This window comes from Colias philodice, chromosome 29, assembly GCF_061535455.1.
Source record: "Colias philodice isolate Cphi_HAF_F1 chromosome 29, ilColPhil1 Martin Lab GWU primary, whole genome shotgun sequence".
NCBI classification, from domain to species: domain Eukaryota; kingdom Metazoa; phylum Arthropoda; class Insecta; order Lepidoptera; family Pieridae; genus Colias; species Colias philodice.
In genome coordinates, this window is record NC_143114.1 from 4,524,556 (window position 1) to 4,540,318 (window position 15,763).

General features: G+C 34.8%; 1 protein-coding gene and 1 long non-coding RNA gene across 2 annotated transcripts in view; both read right to left on the bottom strand.

The window, feature by feature from the left end:
* Positions 1 to 15,763, bottom strand: part of LOC149475928 (uncharacterized) — a 147,295-nt gene that overhangs the window by 18,906 nt on the left and 112,626 nt on the right. The gene's annotated exons all lie outside the window — the stretch shown is intronic.
* On the bottom strand, positions 1,893 to 6,988 carry LOC149475931 (uncharacterized). Its single transcript, XM_089712467.1, has 4 exons — positions 6,780 to 6,988; positions 4,823 to 5,571; positions 2,445 to 2,641; positions 1,893 to 2,312 (listed from the first exon to the last, which is right to left on the bottom strand). The coding sequence occupies exons 1-4, from the start codon at positions 6,910 to 6,912 to the stop codon at positions 2,216 to 2,218; spliced, it is 1,176 nt and encodes a 391-aa protein (XP_089568593.1). The 5' UTR covers positions 6,913 to 6,988; the 3' UTR covers positions 1,893 to 2,215.

Sequence of the window (15,763 nt, forward strand, 5' to 3'; positions counted from 1 at the left end):
TCAATATTAGTATCAAAATATTTATGTACCGAAACAAATCAAACTAAGTAGGTATTATAAAATCAAATAAGGTGGGTGACATCAACTGACATGACAATTTTTTATTTATTTTTAAGAACCAAATACTGGCTTAGTTCTGATCCACTACCCGTAAAAACATTGTGTCATTTCTTTAGCACCACTTCCCCTTGTACTAGGTTCTGGTTCTGATGTTGATGTTCTGAATTCTGATACGGTGTCATCAGGTAATTGGGTAATTGTTTGTTAGAGGTCATTTGTTACTAATAACGACATGTTCTCTTTCACTTTTCTCGTTCTCTTCAAAAATCCTCGGAACGCGCTAGCTAATGCCGCACTCCCCGCTCCCCTCTGTAGCGCTGGCTAGTCTAGACACACTTTTGAAATAGTTGGGTACTCATGAGACATCCTGTATATTAAGTGCCATAATTTTCTTTTTTAGAAAACCTATTTTACTAGAGCCAATTAAAGCAACAAAAGCACCCCGCGCGGTTACTGTTACTGGTGCTCCTCTCAGGCTAAGCCGGTGAAACCGTAGCTTAGGTGGTTATGCGACCATTAAGAGAGAAGCCCGTAAACTAAAAAATCAACGCGTTATATACATACAATATTGCTGACACCGCGATATAGGCCGGTGGGGTTTATAGCCCAAGTCAGCAATATTGGACGGTGTAACAGCTCGTTGTTATGAATGAACGATTCAAAAGTGTCTTGAAACTCGAGCCATTTAAAATATGAGTCATCGAAATTTACAATTTTTATCATAGACAATCTTAAATTAATTTCGTTACTAGGACCGCAATGACTTGAGTTTCGGACTTAACACTTGCAATTTCATACTTATCTTTGTCAAGTAATTTTTAGGAACGTAGCTATCATGGAAATAAAGTCAATTTCGGCTTCCATCGAGGTTGGATTTCAAAGTCGAACTGCGTGAACAATGCACGAAAACGATCCAACCTCAATGCAAGTCCACTTCTTGTCAAGAAATATGATCGATGTCTAAAAGATTTTTAATACATATTAAAGTTGGTAACACGTGCGTCGCCGGGTTCCCACTATCCCGGTCGATCTGCCGGAAACCGGATACCGGGCAGAGTTCACATTACACCGGATCAAATTTAAATTGTCTTTATTTGCTGAATGTAGTTACATAGCTGAGGTACAAATTTTATAGGTTCTTAGACATTCTGCTCGTAGTTGAGCGTGCAAATATCTTAAATTATAAATTACATTATACATAATACTTCACACAACACTATATCTCAATAATAAAATAAAATCGGATATAATATACAGTATTAAATCGGACAAGTACCTCAGTTGAATTTGGACCTGTGCAAATAATGGACGACAAAATTGTGTGGTGGTTCTACAAAAGGTAAAGCGCTGAACTACAATAACCTAAAATTTCAATATTTAAAATAGGGCGGTCTTGCGTGATGATATTATTCGACGTACTACCAACATTAAAACAGTCTTGTGTCGTAGTTAGTGAATAAAATACATTACGTTGAGGATGTGGTTCATTCGAACTAGTAACATTACAAGTCAAACTCGATACATTATTTTTGCATGTTGGACAATTTGTTCGTACATACCCTTTTTCACCACAACCATAACAAACAAGGCTAGACTTATTATTACTAGACGATACTTTAGAGTCTTTCTTTGGGCACAAATCACGCGTATGACCTCGACCTTTGCAATACACACAGAATAACTTTGCTTCACTCGCGGTATTAATTTTATCGGCACTTAAAAATTCAAGTTGAGAATAGTACCATAATTTTGATACGTATATTTGGTCGGCTCCTGAACCTGTTCGTTTCTTTTCGGTGCCGTCGTCAACTTCGCCTGGCTTTTGATACCTTTTTCATTCTTTCTCACATATTGTGGAGTATTTTTAGTAAAAAATAAAAAAAAAAACTCTTTGTTTTATCTGCGACTACAAATAAGGACTATCAAAACTTAATAACACACAACACATACTACAAATGATAGGAAAACGATGTAAGTGTAAAAGGTGAAGTTTGGGTATTATTTCTTATCTTCGCCTGCCTTGTATTTGATATATAGATACAAATCTTAAACTCTAGTAAAACTGTTCTTAATCATCATCTTCCATTTTTCTTTGTGCTTGGATTCTTATTATTCCCATCATTCATTGGTTATTTTGTTTTTGTTGAATAGAATTTTAAAAAGCATTTAATGCGTTATCGTCAAGATCAAGACCAATCTCTTCCCGTGTGTTAATATTATTTGGATTCACGTTTGTTGAAGTTGGTGTTGTTTTTTTTTTATGCTATAGGATAGCAAACGAGTAGACGCGTCGCCTGGTGTTAAGCGAAACAAGCCGCCCATAAGCATCCACTCCACTGGGAAGAGGATGTGTTGCTGTCCTCAAAAAGGAAAGAGAGGTTGTTATTTGATTTGGAGGTTGCGCATCAAAATCATTTGAATTTACACCAATTATGGGCGACGCGCTTTCTTGAGATAATTGTAATACATATTGTGGTTTAGACTTGTCCCTGAAAACCAATTCCTCTGCATCGGCAACTATTTTAAAATCATGTTTCACACAAATTAGTATATCTTCCGGAATTTTTTTTATTATCCTTCGCTTTTAAGTGATATTGTCGTTTTTTTTCTTGCTCAGGAGCATATAATTCTGGATTTTGTTTAATAGTTTAATGTTTTTTTCTTCTAGCCATTCTACGTCTTTCTAATTCTTTAAGTTAATCTAAGTTTTGACATGTGATGATGAATGAAATGAATAAACTTTTTTTATTTAACATAGTATTTATTTCTATACTTTCTACTAATATAAGACAAATTAACAATTTAAATAGAATGACAAATTAAAAAAGAATAATAAAAAAAATAATTTCAACGTATACATATAATCTCGGTGAAAGTTATGGCACAGTATTACAATATTATTTCCTACAGTAAGGAATCGCCTTTGATGTCGCGCGATGCCGCCGCCAGCGTAGGTACTTACGCTGCCACACGAAAATACGCTAGGGTTGCAACAAATGGGAAATAAAACAATTGTGATTATTAATATTATGATGAAATCATTTATTCATATGTACATTCAAAATAATTGCGATTATTAAATCTGATGTAATTATTTGTTCATAAATATATAATTACAGATATTACACTGCTAAATATTATTTACGTGGACACTTTATTTTTGGATGTTCTTAATTGTATATTATAACATTTAACTAAGTAATGCATTCGCATTGGGATGTACAATCTGATTAGAAAATAATGAGGACAACATATACATAGCTTTCATTTTAATTCAACAGATACAATTAATACAATCTTTCTGAAATATTGTTTCCTTCTGGGATTTCAATGTAGATTTACATCCGTAAACGGAACAGTTTGTGCACGCCATAATAGAATATGTAAGTACCTATGTATAATAAAATTATTACACAAAAAATACGACTGCGTCATCCTTTCGCGCTAGGTAAAGCAAACTAAGCGTGTTTGCTTTACGCGGCCCGCGTCGCCCGACCCCCGCCAGTTCCCCTCCGTTTCTCTGCACAAGTACATTCGTCGCACTACTGTAGGAAATATGGTAATACTGTGGTTATGGACTGGGCATTTTTCTGGCAACTTCTGAAATTGCATTAGCAATTGACAACCTAGCATTTCCAATATTGATAACATTCTCTGACAAATTAGTTGATGCTTGCGCTGTAATTTTTTCGGCTTCAACCCGCCGCGCTTCGATATCCGTCATCTGCTGCATATCAATATCCACCGTTCTCTGTATTGAGGACCGGCGTCGGCGGGGTCGCTGTGGAAGGGTCTCAGCACACATATGGGATCGGAAAGGGATCGTAACCGTAACGCCTTTCGCCTCGCTGTCAACCAGGCGTCAACCTACCGTATGCACATAACGAAAGCGTATCAGCAGCGCCTGTACGTCAACTCGGCTACGGCTAGGCGACACCGCGCTTACGCCTCGCCGGCCCCTGGCTGACCTGGTTGGCACCAGATCAGTTTGAATCCAAACGTTAAGTGTAGCGCACGGTTATGTCTTGGTTTACAATACGTGAGTTGGCTATCATAGCCATAGCACTTGATGAAGAGGAAAAAGAAAATAGCAAGAAAAAAAGAAAAAGATATTGGGTACACAGTATGAATAAAGCAAGGAGTACTGAAGGGGAATTTCGGACTATAAAAAAACATTTGATGGATGATGAAGAGAAATTTTATATTTATTTTCATATGCCGAAATATCTCTTTTATAACATATTGCAGTCTATAGATGAATGTATAAGGAAGAAGAATACAACATTCAGAGAAACAATATCGCCCGAAGAAAAACTAGCTGTAACGTTAAGGTGAGAAATTGCATTTGATTTTGGAATTTTTAATCTGGTCTACATAAATATTTGTACTATAATTTTAATGTTTGTATTATCTCTATTGTTCTTTTTTTTAAGTGTACAAAAAAAATACTCGGTTCCGAAACTACAAGATAGATTAATTTTTATCCTCTGTCGATAAAAAATATTTCTTTTGGAACGCAACCCTCATTTGCGATCAGGTGTGCACAGGGGATGTACGTTTTATGTCTGGTGTATGTGTGTATATATTTTGTGTGATTGCGTAAAGTATTTTAGTAAATGCAACTTTTTTGTAGTTTAGGTAAAAAAAAATACCCATAAATCACATATTTTTTTATTATACAAAACTATATTATTAAATCCAAAAATTATGGCAATTAAACAAAAATAGCGCCACAACAAAAATACAATCATTGTATAAATTAAAGATTGTTTGAAGTATCAAGATCGTCAGCATTTGACGCGCCATTTTCTTCTAAGTTTGAAATATTAAAATCATGAATGTTTGAAGCGCCAGATGTTGATTGTATCTCGTGGCTAATGTTATTTAGAGTGGTATAACCTCGAGGCATGTCATCTTCTCTTTGGGGAATGTAAGGGTTGCGATAACTATAATAGCTTTGTTTCTCTGCGATTTCTTTTAACTCCATTTCCGAAACTGCATTATATATTTTACTTTTCATAACAGCTTGGTTATATTCTGAAAATTTTTTAACCGTTGCCGCAATGCTCTTAAAAAATGTATCTATCTCATCTTCTTTTTTGGTTTCGTTGTGATTTAATAAATATTTCATTAAAGTTTGTGACGCTGAATTTTTTTCAATATTAAGTTTTTTTTTTTTTGAAATTTTGGATGCAACTGAAGATGCAGAAGACTCAGGACGCGGCGAAAGTGGAGTAGTTTCCGCTTGTAAGTTTTCTGGAGACTGAATTATGTTTATTGAGTTCTGTGAATCATCATTACCCAAGAAACTGCTAATATCTGAACCGTCATCATCATCAACCGAAGAGATCGTATTTCTTTCTTTGTAATGAGGTACTAAAAAACTCATTTCATCTTCAAAGGTCCACTTTTTCGTCGTCGGGGCTGCCTGACCACTTTTAGTTTTACGCTTCTTCATAGCTCGTCGGTGAGACTCTCTAAGATTTAACCAAGTTTTCTTGCACTCAGATTCTGAAATAAAATAAATCATGGTTAACTATATCAAGCGCATGTAGTTACACATGTATGTGTGAAAGGGAGTACGTACACACACATTCACATAAACATATACACGTATTATAAAACGTATATTAAATATACATTTATTGTTGCAGGTACTTTATAACTGGATCTACATTTACTAATTTATCATCGAGCTTCCGTTTAGGAGAATCAACTATTCGTTTGATAGTAATAGATGTGTGCAATGCAATAATAAATAAATTAATGCCAATTCATATACCTCAACCAACTACAGCCACATGGCAAGGAATCGAAGAAGGATTTAAAAATAAATAGAACTTTCCGAATTGCATAGGCGCCATTGACGGCAAACATGTAAATATAATTGCACCTCCCAATAGTGGATCGTTGTTTTTTAACTATAAAAAAACATTTTCTATTGTTTTGTTAGCTATAGTTGATCCTGAATACAGATTCATAGCGGTTGATGTAGGAGCCTATGGAAAAAACAGCGATGGCGGAATCTATTCATCATCTACATTTGGAAAGGCACTTGAAAGAAACACATTCAATATTCCATGTGACAAACCATTACCAGGAACTAATCATGCAATGCCACATGTATTTGTGGGAGACGAGGCATTTCCATTGAAGACATATTTATTAAGACCATATCCTCGCTCAAATACACGGAGACTATCAGATCCTGAACGGCAATATAATTACCGCTTATCACGAGCTAGAAGGGTAGTTGAAAACGCTTTTGGAATTTTATATCAAAAATTTGCGATTTACAACAAAAATATTAAATTGCATCCAAAGTTTGTAGATAAAGTGGTATTAACAACTTGCATTTTACACAATATGATGAGGACATATAACATTGAGATGAATTTACAGGAACCGAACAGAACAGAACAGGACATTACAGTTGAATTCGGCGAAGACCGATTGTTAAGTCAATTACCAAGTATTAGTGGTGCCCATATGGCTACCGCTTTTAATGTACGTGAAAAGTTCAAAACATATTTTCAAACTTCTACCGGACGAGTTCCATGGCAGTAGCTTTTAGCTTTAAATATTAATGTTAATTCTTAATGGATATTCCAGTTAAATTTTTCATTATAATTATATTAATCACAACTGTTTTATTTCCCATACATACCTACATACGCGAAAAACATTAAATAAATAATTAAATAGGAGTAGGTACTTACCAGATTGCTTTAAAGTAATACTTATTTGTTTCCAAGCCTCGTCCTTTTTTATAGTATTGCTGTATTTAGCATCACTTAAGTCATATAAATATGGATATTTTCTCACTTCTTCAATAAGTTTCTCCCTTTGCATCGTTATTTTGTGTTTGAATCGAACTTAAAATTTTAAATAAAACATACGCGCAACACGAATGAAATACTCCTTGCGAATGGCGGCGCCTTTAGCAGGCAAGTCGCGGGAGGGGAAAGGGGAAAGGGTGGACAAAGAGATGTGAGCTCGGGTACGGAGAGACGTAAGCGCGGGGACGGAGAAACGTAAGCGCGGGGACGATGAGCCGTAAGCGCGGGAATTCAAGTTCGGAGCCTGTTCCGAGGCGAGGCGATTACGTTATTATTCCGATTAGTGTGCGTTGCAGTAGGGAGTTTAATACAAACCATTCTGAACGGCTCGAGGCGATACGGTGACGATCCCTTTCCGATCCCATATGTGTGCTGAGACCCGAAGGGTACTTTGAAGTGGCGTCGCAGGCGCAGGTACTGAAATATAAACATAAAAAATGTAAAATCAGCACTTGAAACATCATGTTACAAATTATTTATGCTTAGAAAAAAGTCAATAAAATAGTGAAGTGTTACATGTTCGAGCTGTAACAAAAAATCCCTAGGTTGAGTGACTGATGGGTTTATGGAGCATATTTGAAATATTTTAAAATTCCTAAACTTTTGTACAAATATTTACTCGTGGGTAATTCTTTGTTGGGCAGAGAATTAAAACGCAGTTACTAAATCACATCGTATATTCGTATCACAATCGACAGCCATATTGAAAAGTGAACACAAGGAAAAAAGTAAAGCGCGAGCTATACGTTTATAAGTACAGATAACAAAATTAGATTTAATCTGTAAATGACGCGCGGACTTCGTTTCACACACGAACATTCTTGTACTGCTTCATTGCGTGACGTAGTAATTGTGGAAATATCCATTTCCGCACTTTCTGGTATTAAAATGTTTTCCACTACTGGTGCAGACTGAAAAGAAGAAAAGAATATTATAAAATTTATGAAATATTGAGACTTCTAAATGTAATGTAATGTAAATTTCTATTAAAATATTGTACATATTTTATATTACCGATTGAGTGAATCTTGTATAACGCGTCGCAAATTCTTGTCCCCCCATTACTGTCACTAATCTATTGTCTAGGGCAGACAACACTGCTAGGTTGTCTGTCCCTCCCCCAGTACGTGTCATTGAAGCCGAGAGATCTGCACAATGTTTTTTTAAAGCACATTTCTTCTCAGCCCAATAATGAAAACAAATGCATTTTTATCTTATTGTTAATGATTTAAATGCAGTTTATCTAAATTGTTCAAAATATCTGAGGCTCGACTTTGAGACTTGCTTCATGTTTGAATTTTAATGAAATTATTTAATTGATACTAGATATTTAAAGTAACAAGTATTACCTTAGCCCAGCCTTGTCCATTTTTAATTGCTCCTCCAAGACAATTCAATGAAATCTCTAATGTTTCCCATTTTCTCTTTGTTTCCAATTTACCGTGCGTTGTCCGAAACACTATGCCCGGGTTTTGTTCGAGAAACTCCACCAAACCTTCTAACTGAGCATAACTTGGGCGATTGGACATATTTACTAAAATTGAAACTTTTATAATTCGCAACAAATTACAAATATTACATTTTATTCATATTTAGTCAATTAATTTATCTACACTAATATAATAAAGAGAAAGATTTGTATATGTTAACTCACATTTATTTACAAAATGTAAATAATAACAAATATGACATCGGAAGACGATGAACACTGCAAAGCGTCTATATTAGATAATATTTGCTTGTGCTGTGATTTTTCCACTCTTTTCAACTGGTTTTTGGATATTTTTTTTTTTTTTTGCATTTGCCCAACACATTATTATTTTGGCATTAGGTCCAAAAACTTTTAAGAATGTATTTTGTATGGTTTTTGCTGCATCAGAGATCAATACTTCTAGAGTCAAGTCGATTTGAATTTCGACACTGTAAACGTAGTTTTTCATTGTACCCCACACAAAAAAAGTCCATTGGAGTCTTGTCGGTTGATCTTGGGGGCCACTGGATATGTCCATATCGCCCATTCCATCGCCTCGGGAAGTAAGTATTTAAATACTCTCGCACGGAAAGAGTGGCATGTGGCGGAGCTCCGTCGTGCATAAAAAACATGCCTTGTAAGTACAACAATGGCACTTCGTTCAGGTAGCCTAGTAAATGATTTTGTAAAAAGTTCAAATATCTTTCGACGTGAAGCGTGCCTTCCAGGAAGTGAAGGCCAACTAAACAGTTTCCTATTACCCCTGCCCACACATTTAAGTGAAACCTGTGTTGAGATGACTCAACTCTGATCGCTTTCGGGTTCTGCTCAGACACCACGTGGGCATTGTGACAATTGAACACACCATCTCTCGTAAACATCGCTTCGTCTGTCTAAAGTATGCTCTTTAGAAAGAGAGGATTGTTTAATGCACGCTCCATTAAAACGTTTGCAAATTAATATCTTGAAGATAAGTTCTGCAGAATTAATCCTTGTACTGGCTGATAATGATAAGGATGCAATTGGTGCGATTTGAATACTTTCCATACTGTCCAATGGCTGATGCCAAGAATCCGTGCCGCTCTCCTCGTGCTTATGTTTGGGTTATGATTCACTAGATCCAGAATCCTTTCTTCCATACGTGGCGAAATCCGTACTCCAGGATGATCCAAATTCATATTTCTGAAAAGTGTTCTATCCCGAAATTTTCGGTTTACAGACTGGATCATGCGCGCGGATGGTAAACGACGATTTGGGTACAGTCGCTGATATTTATGACGCGCAGCTCTCGCCGAACAATTACAGTAGCCGTATAATAAATACATGTCTGCCATCTCGGTCAAATTAAACGGACTAGCCATTATCTCACACAGAACAACTCAAAACAGAAAAAATAACAATCAAGTACGAGTAACTGATACTGAAACAAACTGTGAGCATCGAAAAGAAGAAAAAGAAGTACTGCCACATCCCCCGTTTAAACAATAACAATGCAGGGTCGTGTAACAGGTTAAAAAAGTTCCTTAGAAAAAAAGTAGTTACTTTTGTGCAGTCACAATTTTAAAACTATAACACTATAACAATTATGAAATAAATGGTATATTAAAGTAAAAATGACGAGGAATTAGATAAGATTAAAAAAACATGCAGTTGTATGGGTCTTTTTTTGAAATAAATTGCATTTTACTAAAATTGCAAGTATTTTTTATTATTTTTTAAATTCAAGTATTAAAATATCAGGTAATAAACTAGGGAATACATTCCTTTTAATCTGCAAGTACATTGATTAAGCAACAAAATTAAAAAAAAAATCATCAAAATCGGTGAAATACAATCGAGTACAGACGTGTTTTGAAAAAATATGACTAAAATTGTAAAGTTACAATTAAAATAGTCGTATTTTTTTAAATATTTAGAGTGCAAGAATTAAGAAAAGCGTTAAGAAAAAGAAACGATACCAAATTTCATGTGAGGATGTCACCTATCCACACTGAAGTGATGTGACCAGGTCTCCCTTACACCCTGTATATTGTAATAAATAGACAATTACCTTTTATTTGGTCTAAAACTGCAGTTTTAATTTCCACCTCTTTTGCAGCTACTTGTAATTGAAAATTATATAATTTCCTTTTAAAATCTATCTCCTCCGTCAATAACTGCTCCTTGAGCTCCTCAACAGTTTCCTTTCTTTTATAGACTCCTTGGATACTCTGTGAAACTACTGCTGTAGCTTCACTGCGCTCAGTATTGTTGGATATCTGTGGCCGCCTTCGTGACCCAGAGGCGTTTTATTAATCAATACTCTCTCGCCACTCTTCTCGTTAGGTGTGATCAAGGCTTTAGTGATCGTAAAAAAAAACCTTGGCGGTTCCTGTGAGAAGCCGCTTCGAAAATATGAGTTTTTCTATTTCGCCCCATTGCATTAGAGGAAACATCTTCAAAATCCTTTATAAAAGTTTCGATGTCATAAGCATCATCACCTGAAAATGGCGTCATTGATTTCTCCAAGTCATTGAAGGAAATACGCGGCGATGGTTCACCACAATCTTCATCATCTTTAAGTCGTTTCGGCGGCATGTATATTGTATAGATAAGTCTTTAATTTTTTGGAGCTTCTCCCACAACTTACTAATTTACAATCGTTTTTAAAAACTTCATATGCCTTATCACAATTAAAATTGAAATTAAAATAAATGAGGAGTTCATTTTTTATTAAATTGATAGATGCTTTATTTCTATCCGGCCGAATCTATTCTATCTTATTGCCGGCGGCAACCAAAAGCAGCGCGTGCTGCAGGTAAAAGAGGCATTTTTAGAAATCTGTCAAATGTTGCCTATAATCTTATTTCCTTTCACTATCTACTTTCATAATTATCTGGTATCTATCTACATAGTACATCTATATCTACTTTCATAAGTATATGGTTGCCGTCTATTTCTATTTACATGAACCATTACCATTGTCGCCATTTTTACATGTACGGACCGGCGTTTTAATTTATTTGTAAAATTACTTCTATTCTGCCGAAACTCAAAAATAATTATATACAGAGCAAGGATAAAGTTCTGGGCCCATAACCTGATGGGTTTTAGGCAGGAAAAAGTAAAGATTGATAAATAAACTTGAGATACTTTATTAGACGATATGCGTAGCACAAAGGGTAAAGGCGGAAGAGAAAAATTATACAATGACAGATAGGTATTTGACATACACACATTTGTTTATATAAACTCCTTTCACCAACAGCGAATCTGTAGATAATTTTAGATATATCTGGGGTTATATCTTGGTGTATGTTAAGGAGAGCTTAACCTGTGAGCCTTTCTTCCATCATATTCGCCCTTAACCAAGTTTTAACCCGTCTTAGTGTGAAAAACGATCTTTCGGAAGTCGCCCCGCTTATGGGAAGTGTTGCAAGTATTTATAAAAATGTCTTTATATTTGGATAAATATCTTCATCACAAACTTCAATAGAAGAGAGGACACAATTCGTTACGTTCTTATTTTCTTGGTATTCCCGTTTCCATTTTAATGTCAATAACTGATACTCCATGTAAGGCCGTCCAAAAGGAGGGATCAATCCGAAACGATGATTTATTGTGTTATATTTTAAATTAATACAATGATTTATGAACTAGGCCAAAGAGTATAGTAATATAGAGGAAAAACTAGGCAAAACTGTACCGCACTGTACAAATTCGTTATCACTTTACGTCTTGTGAGAGATAAGTGATAATTAATAAAGTGAGAGATAATTAATTTGATCAAAGATGAAAATAATTTTTCCTTTTCTCTCAATAAAACCCATTGACATACAGAACAGTTAATATTCTTAATCACGAATGAATCCCGCTATGTAAATGATGACTTCCTTTGTGTATTCGTCTAAAAATCTAAAATAACATCCTCTACAAATAGGTTGATTAGATCCTCTTCAATATCCTAGACCTGCATAATATTTTTTTGGAAAGTTGGAGTGGTGTAATTCAAAGCATTGACTACATTTGTTGTAGTTTTTAATGCAGTGCGTAACTACACAACGTTCGGGTTGTCATTGTAACCCCCTCTAGCCGTCATTTGACCAAAAAACATTTCGAGATGATCCTGGCTGATTTTATGAACAGGAACATATCTTATCCCTTTCAAAACTAAATCATTGTACATATGTATCGCACTTTTTGAAGAAAATATAAAGCCGATAAAACTAGTTTAACTGAAAAAACGAACTTACCATCTAAAAATTTCAATTTAGATAAATATTCTTCACAACTTTTAAGAAATGTACTACAATTTTGAATATTAACAGCACAGAGAGATTTCTTATAGCCAGGCTTATAGCGTCGTTGATCATTATTATAAATTTAACAGTTGCAGAGTATTCATAAATCATATATCTAATTTAAGTTATTTTTGCAAAAGAGAAGAGCGTCAGCTAGACCTACTTAATAGCTGCGTGGCCTACCTTACTATGTCAAAAGAAACATTTGACTACATCTGCAATGGAATACGTAGCGATTGTAATTATAGAGTGACCAACTTTAAAAAACCCATAAGTGTGGAAGAATGATTGGTATTAACAATCAGGTAAGTTTTTTATTATTATTATGTGTGCGTACATTTAAATGAAAGACAAACATTGTACATATGTATTTATTATCTTTTTTATTTTTCTTTCATATAGGTAGTCATTATGTCGGTTTAATGTGCAACACAGTATATAAAAACCTTCTTAAGTCAGCCAAATTCCGTACAACAACTATTACGGTATAAAAAAAAATGAATAATCACACATTCTTTTATAAGAAAAAGATTCAGCATTAAATGATTCGTAGAATTGTTGTGTTTGTTGGTGGTGCCATGGATGGATGTGAGGATGCGTGCACAGGTGAGGGTATGATTGACATTGACACAGTAGATGAAGAGTTTGAAGGGGGTGATGGCATAGCTCTGAGAAATTTCGTCTGCTATGGTATTCTGTATTTTACTTAACCTTAATTTTTGCACTGGATTCATATATTTAAAATATGGAGCTAGCTATTTCAAAAATAGTAGATCTTCATCCTGAACTTCTTTTTCTTTCTCCTTAAACGCTTTAATTTTATCTTCGATTTGGATCATTCGACGCTGATATTCGGTTAAAGATTGATTTTCTTTACGTTTTCTTTTTTGGGATCCACTTTCTAATCCACTATCCAAAGCTTCAGTTGACAAAGCACTCGAGCTCTGTGTATTTGTACTGCGTACAGTGGTTCGTCATCAGACGATACAAAAGTCTCGGATCTATTAATCATTGCAGTAGAATTATCTTCATCAGGCAACTGAAGATTCTGCTCTGATCCTGAAGTGGATGGTAGGCTGGCATCATTATTATTATTTCCAGTTTCTTGAACATCCTTTAAAAACAACATATGTTGGTAATAGGTCCACTTTCCTGAATAATATTGTTCATTTGTGCTTCCTGCATCTCCAGAGCGAGGCTTACGAACATTTTTCAATTCTTTTAGAAAGACATCCCTTAAGTGTCGACACCTAGTTTTAACTTCCATTTCTGTAATAAATAACAATTTATTTATTTATTTAATTAAGGTCAGCCAACAGTTGTTTACAACACAAACATACAGAAACAAGAACACAAAATAACTTATATAAATGCAACAGCTACTTAAAGGCTAACACCACATGCAAAAACTTTTTTTAAGAAAATAAAAACAAAACGGTTATGAAAACAAACAAGGCAGATAATTAGTACTTACATTACAGTTAATTTACATCTTAAGTTTAGACAAATAAAAAAAAAAGATTAACAAAAAAATTTTTCTTATCGTCATGTTCATTAGCTTGAAGCGCTTTTATTATTTGTTCATCACAGTCGCTTTGTTTAGTTCTACGTTTCCGTTGCGGGTATGATTGTGAGTCTGATGTATTAGCGTCATCTTGGTTTGATTCACTGTTCTCAATACTGCCTTCAGTGGGTCGTGATTCCATGCAAGGCACTAAAAACATCATGCGCTCAAATTAAACATATATATATAATAACTATATTAGTAAAAACAAATGATATATTTTCAAATAAAACAATTTTAAATGTGAATGAGAAGTGCTGTCTGCGCGATACATCTAACTCGTCCCTCCTAGCCTCTGCAATTATCATCATTGCATCTACCAGCTTCTGCTCCGCGTCGATCCGTCTATTTTCCATATCAACGATCCAAGACGGGTCAACTCTTTGACGAGTCCTGAGATCAGATATATTTCGGCTCCTAACAGAGCTCCTGGGTAGTCGCCGTGACACTGGACTAATAGTAATAAATGTTCCGCTGTACCTCTTAGATCCACATTATTGATGTACTTCTCTAAAATTGATGATATCTCATTGGCACCCCTGTTCCCATTATTTTCTGACCATGTATAACCCGTTTCTATTACCTGATTCATAGAATGTTAAATTATAGACAGCCACTTTGTGCGAATAATACAGCATCATGTTTTCACCGTGGGGCGTGTTCAACACGTTTTGAAGGTCAAATGATGCGCATAAAACACTGTTGTCTTTATTATAAATACTTTGATGTGCTTTAAACCTTTTAGCAGATTCTTCTTTGTCAATTAAGTGTTTCCGTTTTTCTTCTTCATCAAAACTTATTTTTCTCACATTTCAGACAATTCAGACAATTGGAATCCAATGTTAAATTCAGTGTTGAATGAGAAACGGATATTTTACTACCGTTTATCTCGAGCAAGAAGAGTTGTGGAAAACGCATTCGGAATTTTTGCGTCACGATTTAGAGTACTCCGAAGAATTTCAATGTACACATCAAAAATGTGGATCCCATAGTACCTGGCATCATGGCATGATGTGCTTTGCACAACTATATCCGTAATTCAGCACAAAGATACCCATAAATTTGTCGATCGAGAAAATATTTATACTTTTAGTTAACAAAATTTTAATAATATAGCCTATTTATATGAAGTGCTACTTATTAGAATGGGATAAATATTAACTTTCCAAAAGGTTTCCACATTCTGCAACAAGTCATTAATATATTCATCATCATAATAATTTATTAGAACTATATCTACTTTTTTTGATTGTCCAAAATCAGGATGAGCTACACAAAAGTAACCTTTCTTCCTATTTGTCACATACATTTGTATCTGTACTTGAACAAAATACTTTTACATCACTTGTCCTTCTTAGAGGTAGTTAAGTTTTGTTTCCTCACTAGTTGGACATTTTACTTCAACAACTGCATCTTTACTTATTCCATCTGGAGTAGCTGCAACCATAAGGTATTTTGTAGACAGAAACAAACCAGAGGGCTTGAATTTCTTCTTCAGTTTGTTTTGCACAATTTTTAAACGAATTTTTTAACGAAGAATTGGGTATTT